The sequence below is a fragment of the Thamnophis sirtalis genome, unplaced genomic scaffold, assembly GCF_051295495.1.
Source record: "Thamnophis sirtalis isolate CommonGarterSnake01/CBP01778 unplaced genomic scaffold, rThaSir2_p1.2 scaffold_11, whole genome shotgun sequence".
Classification (NCBI taxonomy): domain Eukaryota; kingdom Metazoa; phylum Chordata; class Lepidosauria; order Squamata; family Natricidae; genus Thamnophis; species Thamnophis sirtalis.
In genome coordinates this window covers 44174956-44187523 of record NW_028261391.1, presented here as the reverse complement: position 1 = coordinate 44187523, position 12568 = coordinate 44174956, and the positions used below count along the sequence as shown (strand labels likewise).

Genomic DNA, 12568 nt, shown 5'->3' with positions numbered 1-12568 from the left:
GAGAATAAATATAAAGTTGGTTTATTTGGTCAAGGTTAAAAATCATTTCTATTTTTTACATCTTTATTTTTTTAGTTTGTATTAGCTTTTATCTTTTGAATTGTAACATTTAATAAATTTATTACAATTTCCCCCTCCATTTTCACACCTAAATTGAAGCCAACCTTAATTTTTTCCCCACTTCTGTTGGTCTTGAATCCCAGAAAGCCCCATGAGCCAATCAGTTCTCTCTCCAGTTGAGACTTGAGATGATGAGAATCATTGCCTGAATTGCCCAGTTCTCAGAGAAATTAAAAATCTCCTGACCCTCCCTACTTCACCCAAAATAGATTACCACCACCCCAGTAACATTTTTAAAGGAATTGTTCCAGAGGAGGAGCCACACCATTGTGAAAACTCTGTTTCAGCTAACATACACTTCTGCTAGTTGTGAATTTAAAAGAATTGTGTATCAGCATATTTGGGACCAGGTTCTTTTCCCAAGGAGTGGAACCTCTGATGGGGCATTAGAGTAAAAAGGGATTGGCCTCTGCTAAGCTGTTCCCATCTCCCACTGCACCCCACATCCACTTCTGAAGGAGAGCATGTTTCTCTGCCTCCCCCCCCTCGGTTTCCTTGGATTCATTATGAAATAAGATGAGCTCCATCACCAAGAAGGCCAGACAGATTAGCATATTTCTGGTTGCTTGTTAATCCACTGCAGGATTACCAATGAAGTGAGCACTCCAACTGAGCTCCGTTGTAAGAGAAAAGGCAAGCTTGCTTTGGGGAGGGGGAGATTCTAGTTATAGTACAACTCCACTGTGGTGCTGGAGATCAATGGGGCCGTTGAGTCTTGGCTTTCCTGGGGGCAGGCATAAATCACTCCCATCCATTCCTCTTCTTTCCTTGACATGAGCCTGAGAGGTGCCCTCCCGCTTCCAACGTGCCTGATGTATTGCAAGCTCCTGCCTATAGCTAGGCTTCATTTGTTTCCTGGATGAACACTGCAGTGGGGCTGCTGAGGGAGGCAGGTGCCACTTTGCTATGATCAACTCTTTCTGCCCGACTTCTCCCTTATAGGCACATTGGCTTGCCTCACTCCTACTGGGAGATCTGTAGGTATTCCCTTTGGATTTGAGGTATTACTCCTTCCACCCATCTCTACCATTCTCTGCTTAGCACTATCCTCTGCTACCCTGAGCCAGTCTAATGTTGCTGCTTCTGAAGCAATATACTTCCCTGCTCCACACAGGTGGGCAGACAAACAGACCAGCTGTGGGCTGCTTCCATGCTTTCTCAGCTGGTCTTTGTCATTTCGAACTCGCATCAAAAAAGTGGATGGCACAAGAATCTCTGCCTATGATTTCTCTCATTCAACCATGAATATCATTATGTGGTTCAAAAAGCCTTTATAGCAATAGCAGTTAGACTTATATACCGCTTCATAGGGCTTTCAGCCCTCTCTAAGCGGTTTACAGAGTCAGCATATTGCCCCCACAGTCTGGGTCCTCATTTCACCCACCTCGGAAGGATGGAAGGCTGAGTCAACCTTGAGCCGGTGAGATTAGAACCGCTGAACTGCAGATAACAGTCAGCTGAAGTGGCCTGCAGTACTGCACCCTAACCACTGCGCCACCTCGGCTCTTTCATTGGCAGGGTCAAAAAAACTATAAAATGTGGTACAAAATGGCACCTTTTGTTTCTCTTGGGAGAGGCTTGTGATTCTTCCCTGAGCAAGTGATCCCCAAATAATATTTTACGCTCCCTATTAGCCATCATGGTTCATTACACATTACTAACTCCATAGTTAATAATATTGTTGCACTTCCCTAATCTCTTAATATTTAAACTAATAGCATGGCCCAACTGGTGCCTTCTTACAGGAGGACTCATAGGTGCTTTTTCTGCATCCTTTGGTCTGACTTGAATTCTTGGATCTGGAGGTACTTGCATCCATGGCAGGATGAAGCTCTTCTGCATCAGAGGTAAGGTGGGTATGCATGCTTGGGCCTACTGGCATGCTGCATGCCATATGCCTTTGGGGCAAAGGGGGCATATGGGGCTGAAAAGAATGATACGTCTTGAGATGGCTGGGAATGTCTTCAGATGAACCAGCTCCTGAGATAAAAGCTTGTCAGCAGATCGTGCTGGCTGAGGTAGTTTTTCTGGGCTGTGTTACTCACACCCCTTTTGCCAGCAAGGCAAGAGCATGGCCCTCTTTGCCTTTGAACTATTCTCTTAGCTGGACACGAGAAAGACTGCAGTGTCCCCCATCAGGTCATTTCAGTCCCACATTTGACCATAGTTGCCAAGCTGAATAAATAGAGAAAGCAGACCAGTCAAGCTGGACTGTGTAATGGAAGGCAAAGTAGTGATAGTCACAGTATGGCCAACCAGTCCGTATGTGGTGCCGCTGTCTGTGAAAATCCTGGACAAATGGCCGGGGGGGGAAGAGGGTCTTGAAAGAATCTTGTCTGCAGAGTCTGGCTGCTTGGATTCTTCCATAGCTCACGTTGGGTTGCTTTGAGCCATGAGAAGATCTAGATCCAGGTTCCTTGGGAATTCCAGCTGCTTCTGGAATATTTGCCTTAGACAAAGTTGCTGCTCAGTCTCCGTTGTGCTTCCTCATCCCACTCTATCTTGGCCCCATACTCATCACCTACAAACAAGGCAGAAGAAGAAAGGAAAGCTATTAGCCCAGCTGGCAATGCCCAGGGGCAGCATATACTATCTCCAGGCCGTGGGACACAGTTTAGCTTCCGACCATAGCTAAGGCTTTCTGTAGTGTTTATACCTGTGTGGCATCCATGCAGCCAAATGCGATGTCCCTCATACTGGCACTGACAGCGAAGGGCATTGTTGGAAAAGTCGGACTCTGCTACCTCGTGCTTAGGGTTCACTATAACCTGGCAAAAAAAAGTGGGTGGGGGAGGGGAAAAGATAGCTAGTAGTTCAGGTTGCTTGCTCTCTTCTCATCTTCTCTGTGCCCCTTCCCAGTTTTAGTTTGTTTTTTTTAAATCCATGACAAAGCAACTGACAACAAGGGCCAAATTTATGCCTTTATGCTAATATGCCTCTGTGCTCAGACCAAGTCAAGATTCCTTCCCAGACTTACCTGGAATATGTAACTTCCAGGGGGCACATCAGTGATATCTATCCACTGGCAGTCAATATCATGTCTGTATGTGTCCCAGCAGCCTACACTGACACCCTGCTCTCCAAAATTAGCACAGGCAAAACGCCGCTGCATTCCTATATGGAAGAGAATAGACTAAGTGGGAGAGTGTAGGCCTTGCCTCACTCACAATAGACGTCTGGTGTACATATGTAGCATTTGGTTCTAACTTTGTTACTGTTCACTTTTGTGTCTCATGAACTTTCTCTTACCTTCTGGGCAGTTGGTGTCCTCCAGACAGAAACTGGCCTTGTGTCCCTCAGCCACTTTGGATCCATTGAGTGTCAGTAAGTCATAGTGTGTGAAAACTTCAATGCTGTGGAAATGTCTGTGGGATGATGAAAATGAGGAATCAGAAGGTCAGGACAAAACTATAGCTTGGAAGAAACGGGCTTGTCTAGGCAATAGCCAAACAGTCCTTCCTGCTACTTGTGGCCACGAAAAGCAAAGATCTGCTGAGCCATGAAACAAAGCAAAGTAGACGAATTAAGTGGGGCTTTTGGCTCAGTTGCTATTATAGCTCTTCATCCGTGCTCAACCATAATGATAGCTTGAGCATAAACATTGCTATTTTCCCAGATGCAACAAACTGAGCTCTCACCATGAAAGAGCTGGCTAGGGTGGATATCTTTCAGTGGGACACGGGAGCTTTAACTTACAGGAAGATGAAAAGGCTAGGTTTAGAAAAGGAAAAGTCTGGACGTGTTTATTTTTAAATGAATAAACAAAAATACCAAACAGGGATTAACAATTTCAGTCTCAGGTTGCACACATGCATTGGATAGCAATAGCACTTTCCTATGACAAAGAAGCACATATTACTGGCCGTGGTGTGTCAAGAACTGCCCATTACCTGTGGCATTCATGCCATATCCATGCATGACGGCCAATTTTGGGAAGGAAGTCAGCCCGGCCCAGGTTGTGGATCTGAGAGGAGAAGCGCAGCAGGCGTCGATACCCCTCTGGCCAGTTCATACGATCAGCAGAGGCAGAAAGGCAGCCTTCCTCATGGGCACAATACAGCATGTTCAATGGGCGGTCCTCAAGATAAGCTGTCTCCTCTACCAGCTGGGCATTCATTACTAGATCTGGAGCATCTAAGAAGACAAGTCGGGCATGAAGCCTTAAATCCATACAGTGAGAATTCTAGGCCCATAATGTTAGGCAGGTGATATCTCAGTCCAGCTACACCACATTCTCCAGATTTGTCCATCATATTATATCCCAAAGATGCTTTTTCAAAAGGTAACTGGACTTTCTGGTTTTTCTTTAAAGACGTTTCATTTCTCATCCAAGAAGCTTCTTCCCTACCATCCAGTCAAGACGTTTCCTTTCTCATCCAAGAAGAAGCTTCTTGGATGAGAAGCGAAATGCCTTCAAAGAAAAAAACAAGGAGGTCCAGTTACCTTTTGAAAAAAGCACCTTTGGGGCAACCTGGATAGCAATAGCAATAGCAGTTAGACTTATATACCGCTTCATAGGGCTTTCAGCCCTCTCTAAGCGGTTTACAGAGTCAGCATATCGCCCCCAACAACAATCCGGGTCCTCATTTTACCCACCTCGGAAGGATGGAAGGCTGAGTCAACCTTGAGCCTGGTGAGATTTGAACAGCCGAACTGCAGAACTGCAGTCAGCTGAAGTAGCCTGCAGTGCTGCATTTAACCACTGTGCCACCTCAGCTCCCTGACAATCTCCATAAACACCATACTATATATTTTGCACTCTCTCAACATTTCTTTCTTCAACCTCAATATAACAATCGATCGATCGATCAGCCTTTGCCCTGGGCAAAAAGGTGCCTGTCATAACTGCTCTGATGCGTAAGAGAGCTGCTCTACTACACCTGATCTTACTGCCTTAGCTTTAAACACTCCCAGGCCTGGTCAGACCATTCCTTTTCCCACTTACTCTGGGCGCAGGTGACTCCTGCAACAAAACGGCCTCCTCCATTTGGGCAATGCACGGGTCCATGGTGCTCACATTGAAGGATAGACAGTTCTGTACCTTTACAGCGCACACCACTCAACACCACCTCAGACGCATCTGTATTCCCCTGCCAGTACCATGTTTCCTGGAATAGGAACAAAGGAGCAGGAACCAAGTAAATAGCTCTGGATTTGAAATCCTTGTCTTGGGGCTTCCTTTAAGCCCTTGCCCAAGTGTGATTAACTTGAAAGCTTGGAACATCGGTTACCATATTTGCACCTGAGTAAGCAAGCCAGCATTGTGCTGGTACACTCAGTACTTAACATTGTGAGTCAATAATGCAGGCAATCACTTACCTGGAGAGCATGGCTTGCAAAGCCCAGCCCCATCTGTCGACAAACAACCATGGCCTCCTTGAGTCCCCAGTGTTCCCCACACACAGCACCCCAGCGGAAGGCACTTCCTTTGGGCACCAGTATTTCTACAATGCCTTCTTCTGAAGTGCGCCCACCAGCCAGACGGATCTGAATGGATGAAAACTGGCTTAATAGAATGGAATAATTGTGATGTAACGAGATGCATGTTACAGGTGAATCCAAAGCATCCTTAAGAGTTTTTGAAAATTTGGATACATGTTTCCTTATGCATAATGCATAATGGATTGTATGAAGGCCATTCATATTTGTCAAGTGGCAGTGGCTCTTGTTTTTCAGCCTGCCAAGTTGTGGTACCAGTGGTGGGTTTCAATTTTTTTTAGAACCTCTTCTGTAGGTGAGGCCTGCTTTGTGGGAGTGGCCTGCCAGCCATGTGACTGGGTGGGCATGGCCAACTTGTGAAATATGGTGAAATTCACGTAACAACGCTCTTGCTTAGCAATCAAAATGTTGGCTCAGAAACTCTGGCATTTGAAGCACGCAAGTCTTAAAAGCTGTCAAGTTGCACCCCTAATCCTTTAGAAAAAAAAACCAGGGATGTTCAAACTTGACAGCTTTAAGACTTGTGGACTTCAACTCCCAGAATTCCTCCTCCAGTCATGTTGGCTCAGGATCTCTGGCATTTGAAGCACGCAAGTCTTAAAGCTGTCAAGTTACAAGACCATTGCACCCCTAACCCTTTAGAAAAAAAAACCCAGGGGTGTTCAAACTTGACAGCTTTAAGACTTGTGGACTTCAACTCCCAGAATTCCTCCCCTCGCTCTTCATCTTGATGATGTGTGGACGGGCGGGGGGAGGGAGCTGGAACCAGTTCTAAATGGCACTGTAGATTTGTGGAACTTCTTCTATAGAAGAGGTTAGAACTGGCAGGAACCCACCCCTGTGTGGTAGCCTATATATACCCCATATCCAAGTAAGACATGGTCTCAAGAGCTCTTTATCCATTCCAAACATAGTTTACTCTTTCTTAGGTCAGCTATACTTTCTCTTTTGAGGTGTTTAGCAAAAGTAGCCCTTCTCCTTGTATTATTCATTTCTCTCCCGGTTTTTTTTTTAGCCAAAGAACAGGATCTTACTTGACGTCGGACATCAGTTTGGGGCACATTACAGCGGACGGCAACATCATTGTCATGCCGGCATCCTGTCTGAGCTGCTTTTTGGGACCTGCAGTCCATCAGGGATCGTTCATGTCCCCTGCACCGCACTCTTGTTAAATGGATGGGACCTAGTCCTGTAACATGAATTATTCTTGATAGGAGTTGTGCGTCATACACACTATGCCCCAAATTCTTCCCCACCTCCACAATTATCAGTCTGATTCATTCTCACTAGAGAGACATGGATCTTCCTAGTCCCCATTCTTTTTCTTTCGCCCCACAACTCAGTCTTCTCCAAATTCATCCTCTTCTTCCCATTCCTGAAATTTATCTCTGGTATTGCAGAACCCTTTCTGGATTTTACTTGCTTCTGAGAAACTCCATGAAATGTTTCTTAGGAGTAACTTATCCAGAATCTTCCTTCTCCTTCCATATTTGTCAAGGATTCAAGTTTCCTACTTTGAGCCTTAGGACACCCACCCACCCCCTCACTTTATGATTCCCCTTCCACTCACCTTGGCCCAACTGTGCTCCTGAAAGAGCTTCTCGTGCAGTGCCGTAACCTAACTGCCGACACACCACACTGGCAGCAGGTAGATTCCAGCCTTCATCACACACAGTGCCCCACTGGTTACCAATTAGCACTTCCACACGCCCTTCGCCTATGTGTGCACCTGCACGGAGACGCACCTGGGGTTCCTGCCGGAATGGAGACAGAGATTAGGGACTAACAAATAGAAGGAGTGGTATTTATGAAAGATGGACTTTTGTTCTCAGTCAACAGCAAAGAGTGAAACCAGTGGGCTTCCATCTAAGGTTTTTAACTTGCAGTTCTCCTCTTTCATTCTTAACATTTTAAGGTTTTTAACTTGCAGTTCTCCTCTTTCATTCTTCACATTTTATGAAAGTTCTAAGGCTACCCAGATATCTTCCTGTAACTCATTGGTCTTTCAACTGCCATTCTAGGATGGAGCAACTATATTGGATCGATTCAATGAAGCACTATAAACCCTTGGAGTGAAATCATCCTATACAATACAATAGCAGAGTTGGAAGGGACCTTGGAGGTCTTCTAGTCCAACCCCCTGCCTAGGCAGGAAACCCTATACCGTTTCAGACAAATAGCTATCGAACATCTTCTTAAAGACTTCCAGTGTTGGGGCATTCACAACTTCTGGAGGCAAGATGTTCCACTGATTAATTGTTCTAATTGTCAGGAAATTTCTCCTCAGTTCTAAGTTGCTTCTCTCCTTGATTAGTTTCCACCCATTGCTTCTTGTTCTACCCTCAGGTGCCTTGGAGAATAGTTGACTCCCTCTTCTTTGTGGCAACCCCTGAGATACTAGAACACTGCTATCATGTCTCCCCTAGTCCCTCTTTCTATTAAACTAGACATACCCAGTTCCTGCAACTGTTCTTCATATGTTTTAGTCTCCAGTCCCCTAGAATTAGACTGGGCCTTGCCCTAGTAGAACCTACGGTTTCACTATGATCAGTGCTCTTCACTGTGAATATTTTGAGCCTACCTGTCAAGATATGATAAGATGAGACTCTTATTAATATTCTTTGGGAAATGGTCTTCTTTTTACCTGCTTAGGCTTGCTATGGCTGGTTAGCTTGGCTTTCTTGGGCTGGAATTCAGGACCAGCTATACAGCTGACCAAGGCATGCATACCACGTGGGCAGGCACTTTGATTCTGAGCTTTTGGAAGCTCGTGTAGTTTGCATTCACCCAAGTGAACCTCAGTGCCCAGGCATTTAATTTGATGGATCCAAAAGGTATTCTTCTTGCTCAGGCTTTTTAGGCTGCAAAATAAGGGAAAGAAAAGATTACTGCCTTTTGTCAGATAATAATCCCTCTGGCCATCCTCCAGAAGGCTTTTTCCATGGCTGAATTGAAGTGTTATCCACCCATCCTTGAGTTCGCAGAAAACTGTACCAGCGTGAAATTTGCTGTCCCCACTTACTATCCTGTTTCTATTGCCTTTGTTTCAAGTCACTGGAGTCACCTGACTTTGCTCCAAGGTGACAAAGTCTAACAAAATTTATACGGCTTGAGTCAGTCCTTCATCAGTGTCAGCATAAGGAAGAAACTAATGTAACTGACACATGACTTCAACCTGTCCCATTCATGGCTGGTAAAGAAAGGATGGCAGCATTATTGAAACACAGCAGAAAAGGGCCAAGTAAGCGCCATTGTTAGGCACAAATGAGGAAAGGCATTGAAATTTAGTGAATTAACTGCTTAAAGGCCCAGGAAGCAATCATGAAAAAAAAAAATACTAGAGGCTCCAGAATCTCCTTTTCCCAAATATTGACTAATGCAAGGTAATAAAAAAAAATGAGCCAACTCCTTACCTTGACCTTGGATCCTTTAGTTTCTGATTCCAGAGTTTCCTGAAAGATTAGATGATCGAATATAAATGCGCTTTGGCAGGAGCATTAAAAATTCCATTGCAGAAGCAGTGGATACATAACTCAGATTCTTCACTGTGCGTTGACAATTTTTTGTTGACTGTTTTTAGGCTGTTTTTTTTTTTAAAGAACTCGCCCTGAACTCTCATTTCCATGAATTACCAAGTAGGCTGAAGTTATAGTCCTTCGTATTCTCATTTGTTCTTTTAGGAAAGGTGACAGCACTATCCGCAGCAACTAAATTACCTAAAGCCCCTGCCACTCCTGAGCCAGTATCTGCACAAATGTTCCCATAAATAAACTGCAGAGCTATGGATATCATCCTAGAAAAAAGAGAGTACTTGAAGATGATGGAGACCAGAGCTTTAAGTACATCTTTACTGATGTGGTCAAGAAAAAAAAATGTGTCCACAGATCCTGTTGGCATTCAGAGAACGCGCTCATCTTCCTCTGCCACTGCCCCATCAAACATGGCTGTGTATGGGATCTAACTTTGGGAGGACACACCAAGTTAGGATGGTCTAGACCAGGGTCCCCAAACTTGGCAACTTTAAGACTTGTGGACTTCAACTCCCAGAAATCTCCAGCCAGCTATGCTATGCTGGCTGGAGAATTCTGGGAGTTGAAGTCCACAAGTCTTAAAGTTGCCAAGTTTGAAGATCCCTGGTCTAGAACAGTGTTTTTCAACCTTGGTGACTTTAAGTCCTGTGGACTTCAACTCCCAGAATTCCCCAGCCAGCTGTGCTGGCTGGGGGATTCTAGGAGTTGAAGTCCACAGGACTTAAAGTCGCCAAGGTTGAGAAACATTGTTCTAGATGTTGACCCTGGGGTGCTAGTCCCCACGGAATTGATGTACAAGCCAGAGCCAGAAAGGGCAGGTTCTGCTCAATCCCTGAGAAGCGCAGCCTTCACTGTATAATTACCCCACTGCGGTTTGGCTGAACCCCATGGTGAAACGGCCCTGGCATCCACAACTGCTTATTGCAGGACTGTATTTAGAAAGAGAATGGTGGGTGGAGTGTAGAAGATGGACAGAAGGAAACAAGCGCCTGGAACAACCGGTGTGTGGGGAGAAAAAGAACCCACAAAATCACAGGGATTGGACAGGCCTCTTCTTGAGAAACAAAAGGAAATTTTTTAGACGAGACAAACAGAAACACCCCCGTTTTCTGTACTAAAGAATCGCCTGATGCTTATACTGCGCCTTATGTTGCCATTAAAAGGAGGACCCTCCGTTTTATGCCTATCTCTTTCTTCATCGCAAATATAACATTGTACATGTCGCCGTTTGTGCTTCTCACTCGTACCTGTAGAATCTTGTGGCCACCTGTCCATCATAGGGGAATCCCAGCATCCCACACAGGACACGAGTATTGTTTCGAGTCCAGCCAGCATCGCACACCTGACGCCAGCGCCCCTGGAGCTTCACTTCTACCGCACCTTCTGTGACCGGGGAACTTAATTTGGCCCGGGCCAGTATCGGCTTGATCCGTACCTCTTCTACCTTTGATCCCTACCCAAGAGAAAGAATGGACATTACTCTGCTTTGGGATTTGCTGTTAATGAAAAGTGAAATAAATCATCGAATGCACATGCTCAGCCACGGCGCAGGGGACAAAACTAGCTGATCTTCATTTCACCGCATGATTACATTTCTATGGCCATTGATCTCAGCAGGACTGCCAAATGTGCGCACATAGGATTTGCTCCAAATTATCATTATAGAAAGGAAACAACCCCAGTCTCTCATCAGGTCCTCACCTGCAGCTGGATATGTGAAGCAGCAGAATTGAGTCGACGGGGCCCTGTGCACACCACGCCACTATCTTCATTGTGGTTACAATCAGTTACTCCCCAACCATTGGAGGCACATTCAACCAGGGAGCTTTCAGTACCTGAGCAGCGCATGTTGTCCAGCCAGATGGGACCTGTAGATACATAAGATCAGAAGTAGAAGCCCTGGTCGCTCTTCTCAATGTTTCATTTTCCCCAGCCTGATCTCACACTGCCTTTCCTCGGAAAAGCCATACTATTCCCTGTTTATACTTATCGGCTTTGCCCGTCTTTCAATTCAAACATCACTTGTAATGGATCATTTCGAGAAATCAAGCAAATATTGTTACATCAGAACCAATCATTTTATTTCTATATCACCCAAAAGAACTTCTTGCTAAATACATATTTGGTGAGGCATAGGAGAAGTGTAGGAAAATGGGAAACATCTGGATAGAGATCAGACTAGAGCAGTCTTCCCCAACTATGGTAAATACCCTCCAGGTGGAATACAATCCCCATCATTCCCCATCAGAACAGCTAATAACATTTGCATTCCAGTATATCTGAAGAGCATACATTGAGGAAGGCTGGATTGGTGGACAAAAAAGCCCAGAGAATGTGGGAAATCTGGTTTCATAAATTCTCATCCTAAATACAAATGTATTTAATTTAATTTACATTAATTTAAGATGAGCACACTATGGCCAACATGTTACTTTTTTATTAGACTTTGTCCCTGTCTTCTTTTGGCAATGTTTGCCACTTACAGATTTTCACCTGAAGTTGAAGTAAGCATAGCCCAAAGTACCCACAGTATTGTAAGAGCCAACTTGTTATACAGAACTGTTTTGCTATTTCTTGCTGAAAGAGAAGAATTATTGTGTAATGTGTGGGATGCAATCTCCCCTGTCTTTCAATTAATGGTGGATTTGAGCCAAGGAAAAGTAAAATCTTGCTGGTTAACATAATCCCAGGACTTAGAACAGGAAAATACGTAGCCCACTTACTTGAAAACTACTTAAAAATTTAGACCAATAATTTGAATTCTTTCATACCAAAATACCATCTTTATTAGTGAGTTTCCAGCTCTTGCACTGAAAATGGGTATCGCAATTCAGGTCCAAGCATTAAAAAGTAGTTGAGATCAACCACACTCTCCATCCTTTCCCGTCCTTACCATCTCCTGAGCCATATTTGGCGCTGTGAGCCCAGTTTATGGCCTGATCATAGCCCAGCTCTCTGCAGGCCACATTTGCCACATGGATGTTGAAGTCATCATCACACACTGTGCCCCACTGTCCTTTGTACAGCACCTCCAGCCGCCCTTCACCTGCTTGACTCCTGGGCCCCATCAAGCGCAGCTTAATTTTGGGATGGTTTGCCCAGCTAGGTACTTGAAGACATAGGAGGAGGAAGGTAAGAAGATACCCCTGCAGAGGGAGCATCTCTGGTCCAGTTCTGATGGAGAGCCCTGGGAGGCAAGGAAAATTGATAAAGGAGCATGGAAAAAGAAAGGGTCAGTGGCACTTCTTATCAGAGGATTCCTCTTTTTTAAAATGGACAAGACAATTTATAGCAACAATATAAAAATAACCAGGAGGAAATGTGTTTTTTTTTAAAAAAAAAAATCAGGAGTAGCAAATAATCATGCATTGTAAATTATTCATTAAGCACTTAGCAATGTGGACTCATTTTAAGATGCCCCCCCTCCTCCCAGAAGGAGAATGACAATGGGGGAAGCAGGCATTGATGAGCCTGCCAAA

The 12568-nt window shown here is 44.7% G+C and overlaps 1 protein-coding gene across 1 annotated transcript; it reads right to left on the bottom strand.

Annotated features, from left to right (window-relative positions):
* LOXL4 (lysyl oxidase like 4) lies at positions 1-12250 on the bottom strand. Its single transcript, XM_087725706.1, has 14 exons — positions 11983-12250; positions 10791-10957; positions 10337-10542; positions 8973-9011; positions 8204-8420; positions 7130-7313; positions 6594-6748; positions 5440-5607; positions 5066-5228; positions 4011-4254; positions 3370-3485; positions 3098-3234; positions 2777-2888; positions 1-2641 (listed from the first exon to the last, which is right to left on the bottom strand). The coding sequence occupies exons 1-14, from the start codon at positions 12248-12250 to the stop codon at positions 2571-2573; spliced, it is 2247 nt and encodes a 748-aa protein (XP_087581832.1). The 3' UTR covers positions 1-2570.
* Positions 12251-12568: the final 318 nt, after the last annotated feature.